Source organism: Nyctereutes procyonoides, unplaced genomic scaffold (assembly GCF_905146905.1).
Source record: "Nyctereutes procyonoides isolate TBG_1078 unplaced genomic scaffold, NYPRO_anot_genome, whole genome shotgun sequence".
Taxonomy (NCBI): domain Eukaryota; kingdom Metazoa; phylum Chordata; class Mammalia; order Carnivora; family Canidae; genus Nyctereutes; species Nyctereutes procyonoides.
In genome coordinates, this window is record NW_026575140.1 from 83,700,420 (window position 1) to 83,714,373 (window position 13,954).

The following is a 13,954-nucleotide window of genomic DNA, read 5'->3' on the forward strand; positions in this document are numbered from 1 at the left end:
GACAGGAGGTGGGGGGGTCGGCCCGGCCCCCAGCCCACCCCCCACCCCACCCCCACCCCACTCCCCCATAAGCACACCGAGTCTCAATTGCTGGCAGGCTACACCCGCCACTCCAGGTCTGGTCACGTTCAGACCCGCGTCTGTATTCGAACCCAAAATTGGAGCTGAATTGATGAGACTAATTTCGAGAGGGGGGTGGGGGGCGGGCGGGAGGGAGGCGAGCTAGCTTTCTGGCTCAATTGCTCCAGAAGAAATAAAGAATTAATAAGTCACCTTTTTTCGCTGCTGTGGACACCCTTTTGAATTTTTTTTTTCCTTTCCAATTGATTCGGATCTCTTCTGGATTTTTTTTTTTTCCTCCTTCCCCGGGTGGACTCTTAAATAAAAGTGAAAAAGTCCAAAGCGTGGTCTGGAGAGCGTGGACAAGGTAACCTGTTTTGGAGGTTGGGGAGAAGGGAGTCAGGCCGAGAGCGCCCGGAGGTGTGGTGGTGGTGGTGGGGGGTGTCCCCTCGCTGAGCCCGGACTCCGGAGGCTGCCCCAGCCAGGGCGATCGGCGGCGGCGCTGCAGGGGGACGGCGGGGAGGTCTCCGGGTGGCGGGGGCCGGCCAGGCTGGCCTCCCGGCTGGTTGGGGGTGATGGTCCCGAGCACTGACCCCGGGGGCTCACGGTGGGGGCGCCGTCTGAGTCTGTGCGGCGATCTTGCGTGCTGCGCCCTGGAGACCTGCTGACCAGTGTGGAGGCGACGTGCTGCGGTTTCTTGGGGCGCTGAGTAGCGCTGCCTGGGGGGCTCTGGCCGGGCGCCGGGACCGGGCCGTCTGGTCCAGGTAAAGCGCCTGGGGTCTGCCCCTAGTCAGCGCGGGTAGGTGGCCCAGGGTGCCGCGGGTCCCGGCCCTGGGCGGGCGCGGGGAGCTCTCCAGGAGCGAAGGGCCGGGACGCGCTGCCCCGGGGGCGCCCTGCTGCTAACAATGCGCGGGGAGCCGGGTCCGCGCCCCCGACGGCGCGGTCCTTCCGAAACCGCCCCGAGTCCGCGTCGGCAGCCGAGGGCCCAGGGTGGAAAAACTCCCATTGGACGCTTTTCTTTTTTTTTTCTTTTTTTCTTTTTTAATGGTTGGTTTGCTTCGGTCTGAGTCGAGATCTTCCAGGGCTGTAGGCTCCAGGTTATCCCCAGCCCGAGTAAACTCTCCCCCCCCCCCCCGCCCCAACATCCCCCCCACCCCCAATAAGTTTGCCTCCGGCTGGAAAAAGCATTAATGAACGTATCTGTGGGAAGAAACGGAAAGTGAATGAGTCAGGAGGGCCACCTTCGGCCAACGGCCCCGGGAAAAGGAAGGAGGCCAAAGGCGCTTGGTTTTGGACTTTGGGGGAAGGTGTTGGGGGCGGGTGGGTGCAGACTGCGGGAATCAGGGCGCGGGCGCCGGGCGTGGACGCCGGCATTGTTCCCAGCTCGCCCTTATCTCCCAGGAGCAAGTATCCTGTGTGCGCCGCGCATGAATGTATCTGGGCATCTCCGGGTGTATTTATATAGTGTGTGTGTGATGCGAAAAGCAGGACCAGCAGAGGGGAGGAAGAGGGGGTGTGGGGGGAGGGAAGACGAGGGAGAGCAGAGGGGAGAGGAGAGGAGAGCGCGAGACAGAGAGAGAGAGAGAGAGAGAGAGAGAGAGAGATAGGACTTCCTCCCCGATTCGCAAAGTGAAGTCACTTCCCAAAATTAGCTAAAAAAAAGTTTCATCCGGTTAACTGTCTCTTTTTCGCTCCGCTACAACAACAAACGTGCACAGGGGAGCGAGGGCAGGGCGCTCGCGGGGGGCACGCAGGGAGGGCCCCGGGCGCCAGGGAGGCCGCGCCGGGCTAATCCGAAGGGGCTGCGAGGTCAGGCTGTAACCGGGTCAATGTGTGGAATATTGGGGGGCTCGGCTGCAGACTTGGCCAAATGGACGGGACTATTAAGGTAAGCGATGCGGCGGCGGGAGCGGCGGGGCCGGCCGGGGCGGCGGGCGGGCGGGCTCGGCGCGGGGAGCGGGGCGCGGGGCGCGGGGTCCCGGAAGACGTGGCCCTCACTCTCCCTCCCGCGCCCCGGCTTCGCGCCGGCTCCTCCCGCGCCCCGGGGGCGAGCCTCACGCGCGGGGGCGACCCTCCGGGCGCCCCGCAGACAGCGATCCCCCCACACCCTGCACCCACCCCCCCCTCCAGCCTTCACCCCCTGCACCCCTTGCCCCGAAGCCGCGCCCGCCCCCCCTCTACGCGCAGCGGGCCGGGCTGCGGGCGGGGGTCGCGCTAGCACCGGGGACCTCGGGGGCGGATCCAAGCCGGGGGCCGCAGACCTCCGGGCCGCCGCTCCCGCCGGGCGGGCTGGGCGCCTTGGCCCCGGCGCTGGGCACTGGCCGGGCGGCCGGCTTCCTTCTGCCCGAGGCCGACGGCGAGCCGGGGGCGGGAGCTGCAGCCGCCAGCAGCTCGGGGCCCCGCGGGGAGGGCCCTGGGCGGGCAAGCGGCTGGGTTGCAGGCGGGTCCGGGTGCAAGTGAGCGTGCTTGGGGGGTCCGTCTGCGCGGGCTGCTCCACTTGGAAGTGCCTGTTTACATGTCAGCGCGGGCTGGTTTCCCTTCCTCTTGGTACTGGTGCTGCCGGGCTCTGCGCCTCCCCGGGACTGACGGGCCCGCCCCGGCGCTCCGCCGCGGGCAGGGGACCCCTCCGCGTCCGGCTCTGGGTCCGGCTCTGCGCCGCTGCCTCGCGCCCCGGGCTGGCTCTGCGCCCCCGGGAGCGCTCCGCGGGCTGCCCAGAGGGGGTCCCGCGGCCCCCGCGCCGGCCCTGCAAATCCACCCCCACCCCACCCCCGCATCCTCACCCCACACCTCACGCCCGGCTCTAAGGTGCAAAATGCAGCCCAGAGGGATGGATGAGGGTCTGGGTTTCGCATCAGACTTGAGGGCTGTTGCTTGCCTGGCTCCTCCTGGAAGCGGGAAGTGGGACCAGGAGCAGAGAGGAGGGACACCTCCTAAGGTGACTGACCTCCGAGGACCGAGAGGAATGAATGGGACCGGGAGTCGGCTTCCAGGCTGTCCCGCAACACCAAGCAGGGCTCAGTCTGGAAAAACTATTAGGCTGGTGAGTGGGGACCGGCCCAGCCCGCCATTCCCCAGAACCCAGAGGCATCAACGGCTCGCTCGCTGGCTCGCTCGGGGCTGAGCTCAGAGGAGACTAAGATGTTGTGCTTGGAGAATTTAAGAGATTTTTATCATTCGGGTGGAGTCGTGGTTTTTATTTTCTAAGGTTTTTTTCGGAAAGTCTGAAACATGCTGACTTAGGTAAAAGGCACCAACAGAAGGAACTTGAAAATCTGGAGATGAGATAACTGATTGTACTGGGTTAAGGGGAGCCTGCGTGAGTCTGGGTTCCTCCAGTTTCAAGTGTGCGGGGGTGAGGGGCCAGCGTGCCTCTGGCCAGGGTGGAGGTGGCCACTGGCCGGTCATGCCTGTTTCTCTTGGTGCTGGTGTGTGCCCGCTGGTGGTGTCTTGTGTATCCCTGGTTTGGTAAAAGGATGCTCCGCTCTAGAAACACCCGCCCCCCACCCACACTTAGGATACTTGCCGCTTACCCAGAAGCACTCCCTCTGATCCGGAAGGGTGGTAAGATGGCTCCAGGGTCTCGATGTGGACACCCTAAGGAGAAGTGAAGCAATATCTCCATGATACTCAGACCTCTAAGGCCCTGAGCAAATGGAGGAAGCTGTGGTCTGTGTACCCAGGATGTGCTAACCTCTTTAGAGACACACACAGGGATTGGCATGGCAGGCTTAGACCAGGACCCCCGTGCTTCGTGTGAGGATGGAAGTGAAGGTCTTCCTTTTCATGTGGGTGGGGGGAACCCATGGGTCCCTCCAAACCCTCCTCAGAGCTCCCCTGTCTCTCACCCAGGTGGCCCCGGTAGGCAGACCCACCCACAGAGCAGTGCTTTTCAAATCCTGAGGGACTTCAGTCCCCCCAAATGCTGAAGGATTGAGTTGTTAGTGTGCACTTCGGTATTTAAATTGTGTGAAAGCCACAGTTTCCTGTCGCTGTGTGACCTTTGGATCTGGAGGTTCCTAGACCCTTTTCCTGTGATGGTTCCAACACTGTGTTTGGAGGGGACAGTGGACAAGGGGAGACCAGTGGATGTCTAGACTCTCCCGTGAGCATGCAGAGTCCATAAAACCTGTTTGAACTTCAAAATCTTTGTACAAATGAAAGTGGGACTCAATTACCTCCATAGTGGTATCTTTCCAGTCCTCTGTTCCTAAAATACCACGCATATATGCTCTTCTAAGGACACGTACCTGCCTGTCCATGGAATCCAGTTCTGTACAGATTGAGGTCCGCAGACAGATCTAGAACGTGTTCCCAGTTTGAGTGACCTTGACAATTCATCTTTGAGTGATTCTGGAATGTGATTTTTATGCACCTGCATGTTTCTTCTTCAAATCTGAGGCATGTCTATATTTCAAAATCCCTATGGGTCTCAGCCCTCAGGAGGCATGTAGTCCAGGGTGCCAGGGAGGTCTGGATTTCTTTGCAGAAGCCTTTCATTTTGTGCATAATTTGCACAACTCCGTGTGATTTCCAAATCCTAATCTTGCGGCCCTTGTTCCTTCTGCGTCATGTTCTCTTCTTTCCAAGAATGTCTCCTGGGAAGTCTCTGAGCATCACGTTGGGAATATCAAAATTTTCAGGAGCCATTCCCCTCTTCTTTGGCCCCGGGCAAGTTAACCTGCGATATTAAACAACACCTACCCCACCCCTGCTCCCCACAGTGATATTATCAGTGTTGACAATCGCGTGATACTGGTTGCTGCTCCAGCGATGACCTGGTTTCAAAACCTGCATCTTAGTTCTAGGCAGTTCAATTGAGTCTAAGCATCCCATCTATGAAAGCTTGATTCAGTGCACATGGTGCCATTAAAGACGGGGAAGCAATCAGCGCAGAAGCAGACATGGTGAATGAAACAGAGACGTGCATGGTGGACTCAAGTCAGAAGACCTGAGTTCATTCTCACCTGCTACTCAGTTGCTGTGCGTCCTCCTGCAAGACGCTTCAGCTCTTTGAATGTCAGTTTTCTCACCTGTCAAATGGGCCAGAAATCACAGTGAGGATTAAATGAACTCTGGAACCTTCGTTGAATGTGCATTGGTTGAATTTTCTCCTTGGGGAATAGGGGCTTGTGGGGATCACCTTATTAGAGCATTAGATCACTTACGGTCTGGATGTGCCATAATCCGTATTTTATTAATTCAACCGATATTAATTATGTGTCTGCTATGGTCCAAGGCTCTGCTTTCTGTGTTGAGAATGAAACAGGTATCAAAGCCCTCCTGGAATATATACTCTTATAGAGGTAACAGACACGTAAATAAATAATTCTGTGTCTGGAGCTGACACACCTTCTAAAGATCCATGAAGCAGGTGAGAGGATAGAAAGTGATGTGCCTGTGTCAGCCAGGATGGTGAGGGAGGATGCTTCACATGGAGTCACAATGGAGTAGAGATACTATGAGTTTTCATCCTTTACCTCAGGCAGCTATACAGCACTAGACAGTCCCCTAAATGATGCGAGAACAAAGGGGGAAAGAGAGTTTGAAGTCACCTTTGGGCCCTGAGAGCCAGCAGAGAGTGTGCGTGGCAGACAGGACCAGGAAGGTAGGTGATGGCTCACAGGACAGCGTTTATCCAGTCGGGAAACAGAGATGGTATCCGAATAGAAGGCAGCAGAGTGAGGAGCCCTGGGAGCAAAGACTCTACTCCTGTCCTCAATATAGGATGCTGCCTTTACTTTGAAGAGTGAATTGCCTCCCTTGCACACCACCTTTCCACCTTCCTACCGCCTGGACTCTTGAGAACTTCAGGCAAGGCAGCACTTTGTCAGACAGTTTCTCTGTCCCCGGGACCACATAGAACTACCTCCCTCAGGTGATTATTTATAGTGAATCGCGTTTTGTTGGCGAATTCCTATGACAATCTTCTGCTCCTGCTGCCATTCACATTCAAGTTTACGGGTTTGCAACTTGAGAACTTTAGGGATGATGGAGCTCCATATGCTCATTCTATGGGTGGAGAAACTGAGGCCCAGAGTTATTTAATGACCTACCTAAGATGGCACAACTAACTCCTGACAGAGTCAAGAGGAGGATTCAGGAATCCTAACCCTCCGGCTAGTGTTCTTCCCACCACCCCGTGAAGATTTCACTTGCTTTTGTTAAATATCATGAATTATAGAATCCTGGAGATAATGTGTATGAGAGATAGAGGCAGACAGGGAAGTACAGAGAGAGAAGCTTTTAAAAGAAAAGCTACGAAGAATCTGGCACTGGGAACCAAAACATTTCTGTTATTTAATGAAAAATGTGTTATTACCATCCTGAATTATGTCCGTGTTTTTTAAAAAAATTCCAAATTTTCAGATAGCACTTTTAAAATATTTTTTAAGATTATTTATTTATTGATTCATTAGAGACCCCAGGATCACAGATCACGACCCGAGCCAAGGCAGACGCTCGACCACTGAACCACCCAGGCATCCCTCAGATAGGATTTTTACATAGCTTTTTTTCCAAAATAAATCTTTCTTTTCCTATACACAAACAAGGTCTCTGTTACCAGGAGACAACAAAAAATACATAGTTTTACTTCAATAGCCAATAGGCCCGTCTACAGACTGGGGGCAGGTGGACTGAATTCCTATTTCAATTCCTTTAATAATTGAATATTTGACTCTTTCAGCAAAATATCTACAAGATGCATTACAATATAACTTGCAGACACATCTTTCAGGCTGTGTGATAACTAGGTCTTAAATAACAACTACCTTAAGTGAGATTTCAGATTTCAAAGTCTATTTCTATTTGGGGTCAACTAGTTAGCTTGGCATCAGGTTTTAAAAAGTGATTGATTTAAACCAAGTCTGCTTTCTAGAAATGTAACATTAGTCTAATGCTAGTACTGAGTTGCCCCAGCAAAAAAAAAAAAAAAAAAAAGTTGGGAAAATTTTTATGATGATGAATCAGCAGGCAGGATTTCTAATAGACTGAGGCCTTTATCCTACCTCAAACTTCAAAAAATATCCTCAAATTGTAAGTCAATCCTCAGGCCATCCTAGTGTTCTCTGAAAGAAGTCTTATTCTTTCTGAAGCTTGATAGACAGGTTTTCAGATTAGGGACTGACTACCTAGAGTAAGAATTGAAAATCTACTATTTTCATTCATTTTAGACAATTAGCTACATTATGTATGTCTAGAATAATGTTTTTGTTTTGTTTTGAATAACATGACTTTCTTTTTTTGGCCTGTAGTTAAAACTGTCTTTCTATCTTTGGCTTGTTATTTCATGACAAATTGAGAAGGCTAAAGGACATTGGTCACCATGTACACACACACACACACACACACACACACACAATTTCACAAAATCATCAACCAGAATAATAGCTTTTTTAGTAACCTCAGATCTATCAGGTGTGTTTTCCTTGCAGAAGACTGTATCCTGCTTCATTTTTCTGTTGCTTTAATGATTTATATCTATAGTGCTCATCCCATTCATGTCTCAGTTCATCGGTGCGATGGTATTACTAAGTGATGTCACTCTGATTCTTCTATTGACCTCATAGACCCATCATCAATAGCCTGTGTACTTTGAGATGTTTCCCAGAGGCAATGGATGGGATTTTTCTATCCCATATTGTCACCCTTAGTGCCAATATCATGGAAGTATGACAGGATTAGACAATCTATGGAATAACCCTTTTCTGTGTGAAGCCAGCTGGCTGTATGGGAATCTATAACCTTAGCCTCACTGGCATCATAAACTGATGCCAGCCATATTAATACAAGTCAGTAACCATGCAAATCAGTAAGGTCTTTCGCATGACTGTAATGCAGGGTAACAAAGTATGGTCAAGATATAATACTAGTGTCAAAAGGGCTGCTGTTCTGAAGACAGAGCAAGAGGATAAGCCATGTGTGTGCACAGCGGAATGTAGTAAGTGTTATGCTAGCCTCAGGAAGGAAAGAGCAATTTCAGCTGGAGAGACACAGAAAGACCTAATGTCAATGGTTATTTATATAGCCCCTTTTATTTACAAAGCACGTCTATGTAAACCCTCGTAATTAATCCTCACAACAGTCCTATGGGAGTTAATGGCATCATGGCTCCATTTTGGATGGGAGAAATGACAGTTCAGGTTGGTTAGGTAAATTATCTAAGATGACAGCTGATGGATTTCAAGCCTAGAGTCGGGTTGAGACCCCATAGTTTCCGATTCCAGAATACTTGCTTTTTCTATACACATCGGCCACATGGCTTCTTATCACAGGTGGACCTGGAGCCTGGCAACAAAGGATGGGCAGGACTTGCACAAGAATATATGGTTCAGGGGCTTTCTCAGAAATCAGAATACTTTGGTGAGGTGGTGGGTGGGTGATGCATATGAAGGAAAAGGTAGGAGTAGAAAGATTGGATACAATTGGATTCTGGAGGACCTTCAATACCGTAACAAAAAGGTATAGAAAGGAGAAATAGAATTTTGAATAGAGGGATGACCAACACAGCTGTACAAATCTCTTAGGAATGGAATCCTTCCTATCCCCATCCAACTCCTTAGGAAATGGAAAAGAGAATGGCTCCATCACTTGTCAGAGGACTCAAGAAGTGAATATTCAACAGGATTAGACAGCCTGTGATAGGCTCAGGCAACCAGACCATGCTTTCAGCTGTCTTTAAAGATGTCTGTTTATTAAATATGGAGTCGGGGAAAGGAGAAGAAATTCCATTTTGCCAAAGCTCATAAAAGTGTGATTTTCCTTTCACTCATTTAAATGTGTCTTCTGTCTCAGTGTTCTAGAAACCAGCCATCGTTTCAATTGTGCACTCCATCCCAGGGTACAACTTTAGTTCCTTTTGAGAATGAGTCAGCAGATCATAATTGAGAAGAGACAAAAGGAAAGGTTGTTTCCCTGAGACTCAAATCAAATTTCAATGGAAAGTCAAACAGGTCTGACATACTTTAATAGTTTGGTTGTGCCCATCACCTCATGCTGAAATTTCACCCAGGTACATCAGAGACAGTTATCACTGTCATTCCAAGCAGGATCAGAGATGAAGCATTCAGATGCATTTCCAGATCATTCAGTTCCACTATACAGCAGCTTCCGAATCCCTTATACCTACAAAAATAAACCAAAATGCTGACATTTTTAAGATAGTTCCCATCTTTGGGGAACAGTGTACCTGCCATGTAGCTCATGATCAAAATCCCAGAGTGTGTAAATTTTTCATGTTGCCTCCTAGAGAATGTAGACTCGAAAACTGAAATATTTTCACAATACCAGGGCCCATTTACTCAGACGGTGCTATGTGTCCAAGGTAATGAAAGACCTTATGTCACATCTCAGTGCATACATGCAAGAGGCCAGAATTACAGGTGCCATGGGAGCTCTAACCTTGCATTTCCAGACATGTGTGGGTTTCACGTGTCTACTGAAATTTAACATTCCAGTAGCAGTTGTTGGGTCTGAATATATGGGTGTTCATTGATTTTAGGTGTGAAGGCATCTGAGAATGAACGATTTTGCCCTATTGTTCATGTTGCAGAAATGTGAAAAGTTATTATTGTAAAATTACTCAGCTTGTGAGTTGTCTTTAAGTTAATGCTGTTACAGTCCGTATGAATGCATGTAGTTAGATCTAAATGCTTATGCCTGAAGGGTCATTTTGCCTTTTAGGCATTCATCACATAATTCATATTCATTCGTTTCTTCGTTCAATCCCAGACTGAATAATACAGGCAAGCACAATTCTCAACAGAATCCCACGTAAATGAACAAGAACAAGATGCTTATCATATTTCTTCCAAACTTCTAGAGAATAGAGCTTTCTCTGCTTTCAGATTTTAGGCTCTGATTGTTGGAGATTCCAAAAACAGCAGCACTCAATGGGAGAATCCTTATTTGTGGCTTTTTAATACAAAGAAATGTAGGCACATTTTCCCAAGGGTAATATCCAGCTTATAATTTTCACTGCCCCTTCACTCTTGGTGATACTCGTCTGTTGTATGGACATTTTTGGAAAACCAGGGCTTTGGCCAAAGAAAGGACTTCTTCTTATTCTCTCTTTCTCAGCTGTAGTACCTCTATGTATATTTTAACACAGACAAAAATACCACAAATCAAGTGCAAAGATAAATGAGAAACTGAGGAAGAATATTTCTCAGACATAAAAGAAAAAGCAAACATCCTAGAATACTAGATTTCTTATAAGCTAATAAGAAAAAGAAAGACCAGATAGCAGAAGAGTAGGCAAAAATTCTATGATAGACAATGCTAGAAAAAGAAGTACAAATGGCCAATAGACATATGAAAATAATTTCAAGCATGTGCCAAACGATATTCAAATGAAAATCATGAAATCCCAACATTTATCACCTATGAGTGCAGTATAGCAAAGACTAAAACAGCTTAATAATGCCTCATGTTAGAAAGAGTAAGGGGAAATGTCACTCTCTTACCTTATGGGAGGGAGTCTAGCTTGGTACAGTCATTCTGGAGCACACACTGACAGGAAACATCAACTGAGATCTTAAATATTTATAGAAATTAGATAACAAGTCCAATTTCTAAAAATTTAAGTTCCAGATATGTTCAGTCAGATATGAAAGATATATGCATGATGTTTATTGTACTATCCTAATGGCAAAAAATTGGAAAGAATCTAAACATTCCTCAACAGGGGACCTGTTAAATACATTATGGAAGATGCTTATAATACCATGCAACTCTTCTATGGAATTAAATCAATTGTCTATACACACTGATTTAGAAATATCCCTAGGGTATATTGTCACATGGAAAAAAGCAAGTTACAAAATGTGTGGTCCCATTTTTGTAAAAAAAAAAAAGTGAAAAAACCCAAAGCCCTCACATATATGTGTGATTGTGTATAGACAGTTTCTAGAAGAATATACAAGAGGCTATTGACAGTGGTTGCCTCTGGGAAGGGAGAAATAGACTTTTATTTTTTACACTATAAACTTAGGTAGTCTTTGATTTTTTAAATCACTAGTACATTTCTTTTCTAATTTTTTTTAAAGCGGACATAAAAAAAGGCATTCTAACCCAAATGTGCTGATTTCAGAGACTTTTGGGTCCCACTTTATAGTAAACATAGAGAAAAATTGTCCAACCTAAGATCCAGAGACCTAATCCAGAGCCCCAGCTCTGCGGGAAATGAACAATAGGGTCTTAGGCAAGTCACTTCAGTCCTTCAGAATTCATGTAAAATTTCTCATGCTAAATGTTTTCTTGTGTATACAGTGAGGGCTTAATTTCAAATTTTCCTTTCATTAATCATGCTCATAAAACTGATCACTGGCAGTCTTTAAAAACATTTCTTATTTGAGGGCATGGATGACTGAGCCTCTCATAGAAGTTCGATCTGGGCCCATATGGCTCTTCTCCACAATCTTGGGGCTAAATTCTAGAGTGATCTTTGAGGCCAGTTGAAGCCTGGGGCTCTTAGGAGGTGCTTTGTGACTTTCTGTGAGCTGGTTGTTTTTATTACCAAGTGACACTGGAGCTGTGTTAATCCCTTTGCATTAATGAAAACTAAGAATAGGGCCTCATTCTACTATGGGGTCTTACACTCTTTTCCGAAATTTGGTCTCATTTAAAACCCAAAACACATTTGGCCCCAAGTGCCTTTCCCCTGGACTTTTGAAAAATCCTGTTTAATTGAAGGGAAATTGAATTTGTCTGGTTTTTATTCATTTACACTTAATTCTTAAAAAAACGATATTCTGAGGACTTATTTGATTTCCAAGAAGAATTTTGAGCCTCTTAATGAGTTTTCTGGAAGGCTTTTTTTTTTCTTCTTCTTAAAACAGGAAGTGGTGCTATGCTATGGGCAAAAACAGTCAACCCCGAAAGGCCCCAATTCAGTTTGAAACTGTATCACCCACTATTTTACATGAACCCCAATGGCTCTACCTAAGGCCTGTCTTTCTCTACTTCTTAAGATCAAGAGCCTTTTTTTTTTAATTTTTTATTTATTTATGATAGTCACACAGAGAGAGAGAGAGAGGCAGAGACACAGGCAGATGGAGAAGCAGGCTCCACGCACCGGGAGCCCGACATGGGACTCGATCCCAGGTCTCCAGGATCGCACCCTGGGCCAAAGGCAGGCGCCAAACCGCTGCGCCACCCAGGGATCCCAAGATCAAGAGCCTCTTAAGGGTAACTCATCTTCCATCTAAGGAGGGATAGCAATGAGGAGGAAGGAGGAGCAATCAGAATTATAAGAAGGAAAAAAGCTATTTCTTTAGCTCTTACTATGTGCCAATATCTGTGTGAAGCTTATAGACATACCGAACTTTGATCCTTGTACCAACTTTATGATGTATGTATCACTTCCGTTTTGGAGAGGTGGAGTAACATACCCGAGGTCATAAAGGTACAAAGTGAAAAAGCAATGATTTGAACCTAATCCTGTTTGCCTACAAAGCTCTTAGAGCCACAGTGATACACTGCCAGATTGACACATACTTCCATGAAGTTTAGGCTTCAAATCGAACCCATCTATCATGTCGGCTTTGTTGTTGTTTGTCATGCCCTTTAGTCTAAGTGACCCCACCCTTAGCCTGCAATGGTCAGATTCATGGCATATCTCAATTCTCTACCACTCTTTGCTCAAGAAGTTTCTAAGCTCTGTATTTTCCCCAGGAAGGAGTCCCTGCCCAACTTTGCTAGCAGGTGTACTGGACAGCAGGCAAGCATGAAACCAACAGGTTTTACTGGACTTTAATAAGCTAACAAGATGATAAAAAAGAGAGTTTTGTAGCTCAGTAGAGAATAGCATATTCTTTGCCTTGACAACTCATCCTCCTTTACCCTCTCCCTTTTCTCTCTTGTTCTAACTCTTACTTTCCTTCTCATGTTCTTTCACTTATACACACATATACACAAACTATAATATGTTTAAAAAAAACAGATTGGGGGCTTATAGAAAACACAAAGAAGGGAATGTTTTGCAAGGTTAAAAGGAAACCATCGAAAAGGGCTAACTTGAGCTCCAGTTTCTCCTGAATAGTATTTCTTGTTATTTCAAGGCTGATTGACTTATAACTGCATCCACAGCTACCTCACATCGGTTCCTTTATCAGCCTGAGTGAGACTTCCTGTGGACTGGCCCAGCTTCCTGATTTATTTCCTTTTTCCTTTGGCAGAACAAAGAAAACCAGAGCTCCAAGGATACTTGGGACCAAACATAATTTAGCACTGAAGAAGCTGTTATTTAAAATGTTTCATTCTCAGTGCGAAGGGCCCAGGACCTGCCTTGGCAGTAAGTTTTCCATGGTGTGCTCTACAGCAGCATGATGGACTCTACATGCAAATATCAGGGGTCAACAAGCCACTTGAACTCATCCTAGTTGTAGTTTGATTTCATTCAAAGGGGGAAATGGAGCCCATTCTCCTCACTAACACTACACAAGCACCCCCCAACTCCATACACATAGGCATACCTGAAGAGTTACATGGAGCGCCTCTGTATTTAGGGTGTACTCTATTATTAACCTAATTCAACCCAACAGGCCAACAAGAAAGCCCTCTTCTTTAGAGATTTCATTCCAGCTATGTTTGAAGTATCTGACTCTAGAAACCTGCATATAAGAAAAGAAGCTTTGAAGTACATCCAAAGGATCATTGATGTCAGTTGAAGAAGAAATTCCAGAAATTGGGATGAAGTGTTGCTTTTCTCTCTTGTCTGGAGTATGCCAAATTGCTCCTTATCACTTGGCCTCACCACCTACTGTGCACATTATTTCTGAAAGACCGTTAGGCATAATCCAGAGAAATAGGGAACATGACTAAGGGAGGTATCTGCATCCCTGTCGTTATCACCTGGGACAAAAATCACAAGTTGTCAACTTATAGTATGCCCCAG

At 47.2% G+C, this 13,954-nt stretch overlaps 1 protein-coding gene across 3 annotated transcripts in view; it reads left to right on the top strand.

The window, feature by feature from the left end:
- The first annotated feature begins 257 nt into the window (after nt 1-257).
- Nucleotides 258-13,954, top strand: part of FLI1 (Fli-1 proto-oncogene, ETS transcription factor) — a 116,581-nt gene continuing 102,884 nt past the window's right edge. For 2 of the 3 annotated variants that reach the window (XM_055306874.1, XM_055306871.1), the window contains exon 1: nt 1,641-1,948. In XM_055306874.1, coding sequence (XP_055162849.1) covers nt 1,890-1,948 — 59 coding nt within the window. In that variant the 5' untranslated portion in view covers nt 1,641-1,889. Of the gene's footprint in view, nt 428-1,640; nt 1,949-13,954 lie in introns of those variants that run through there. The other variant, XM_055306872.1, reaches the window with a different exon arrangement.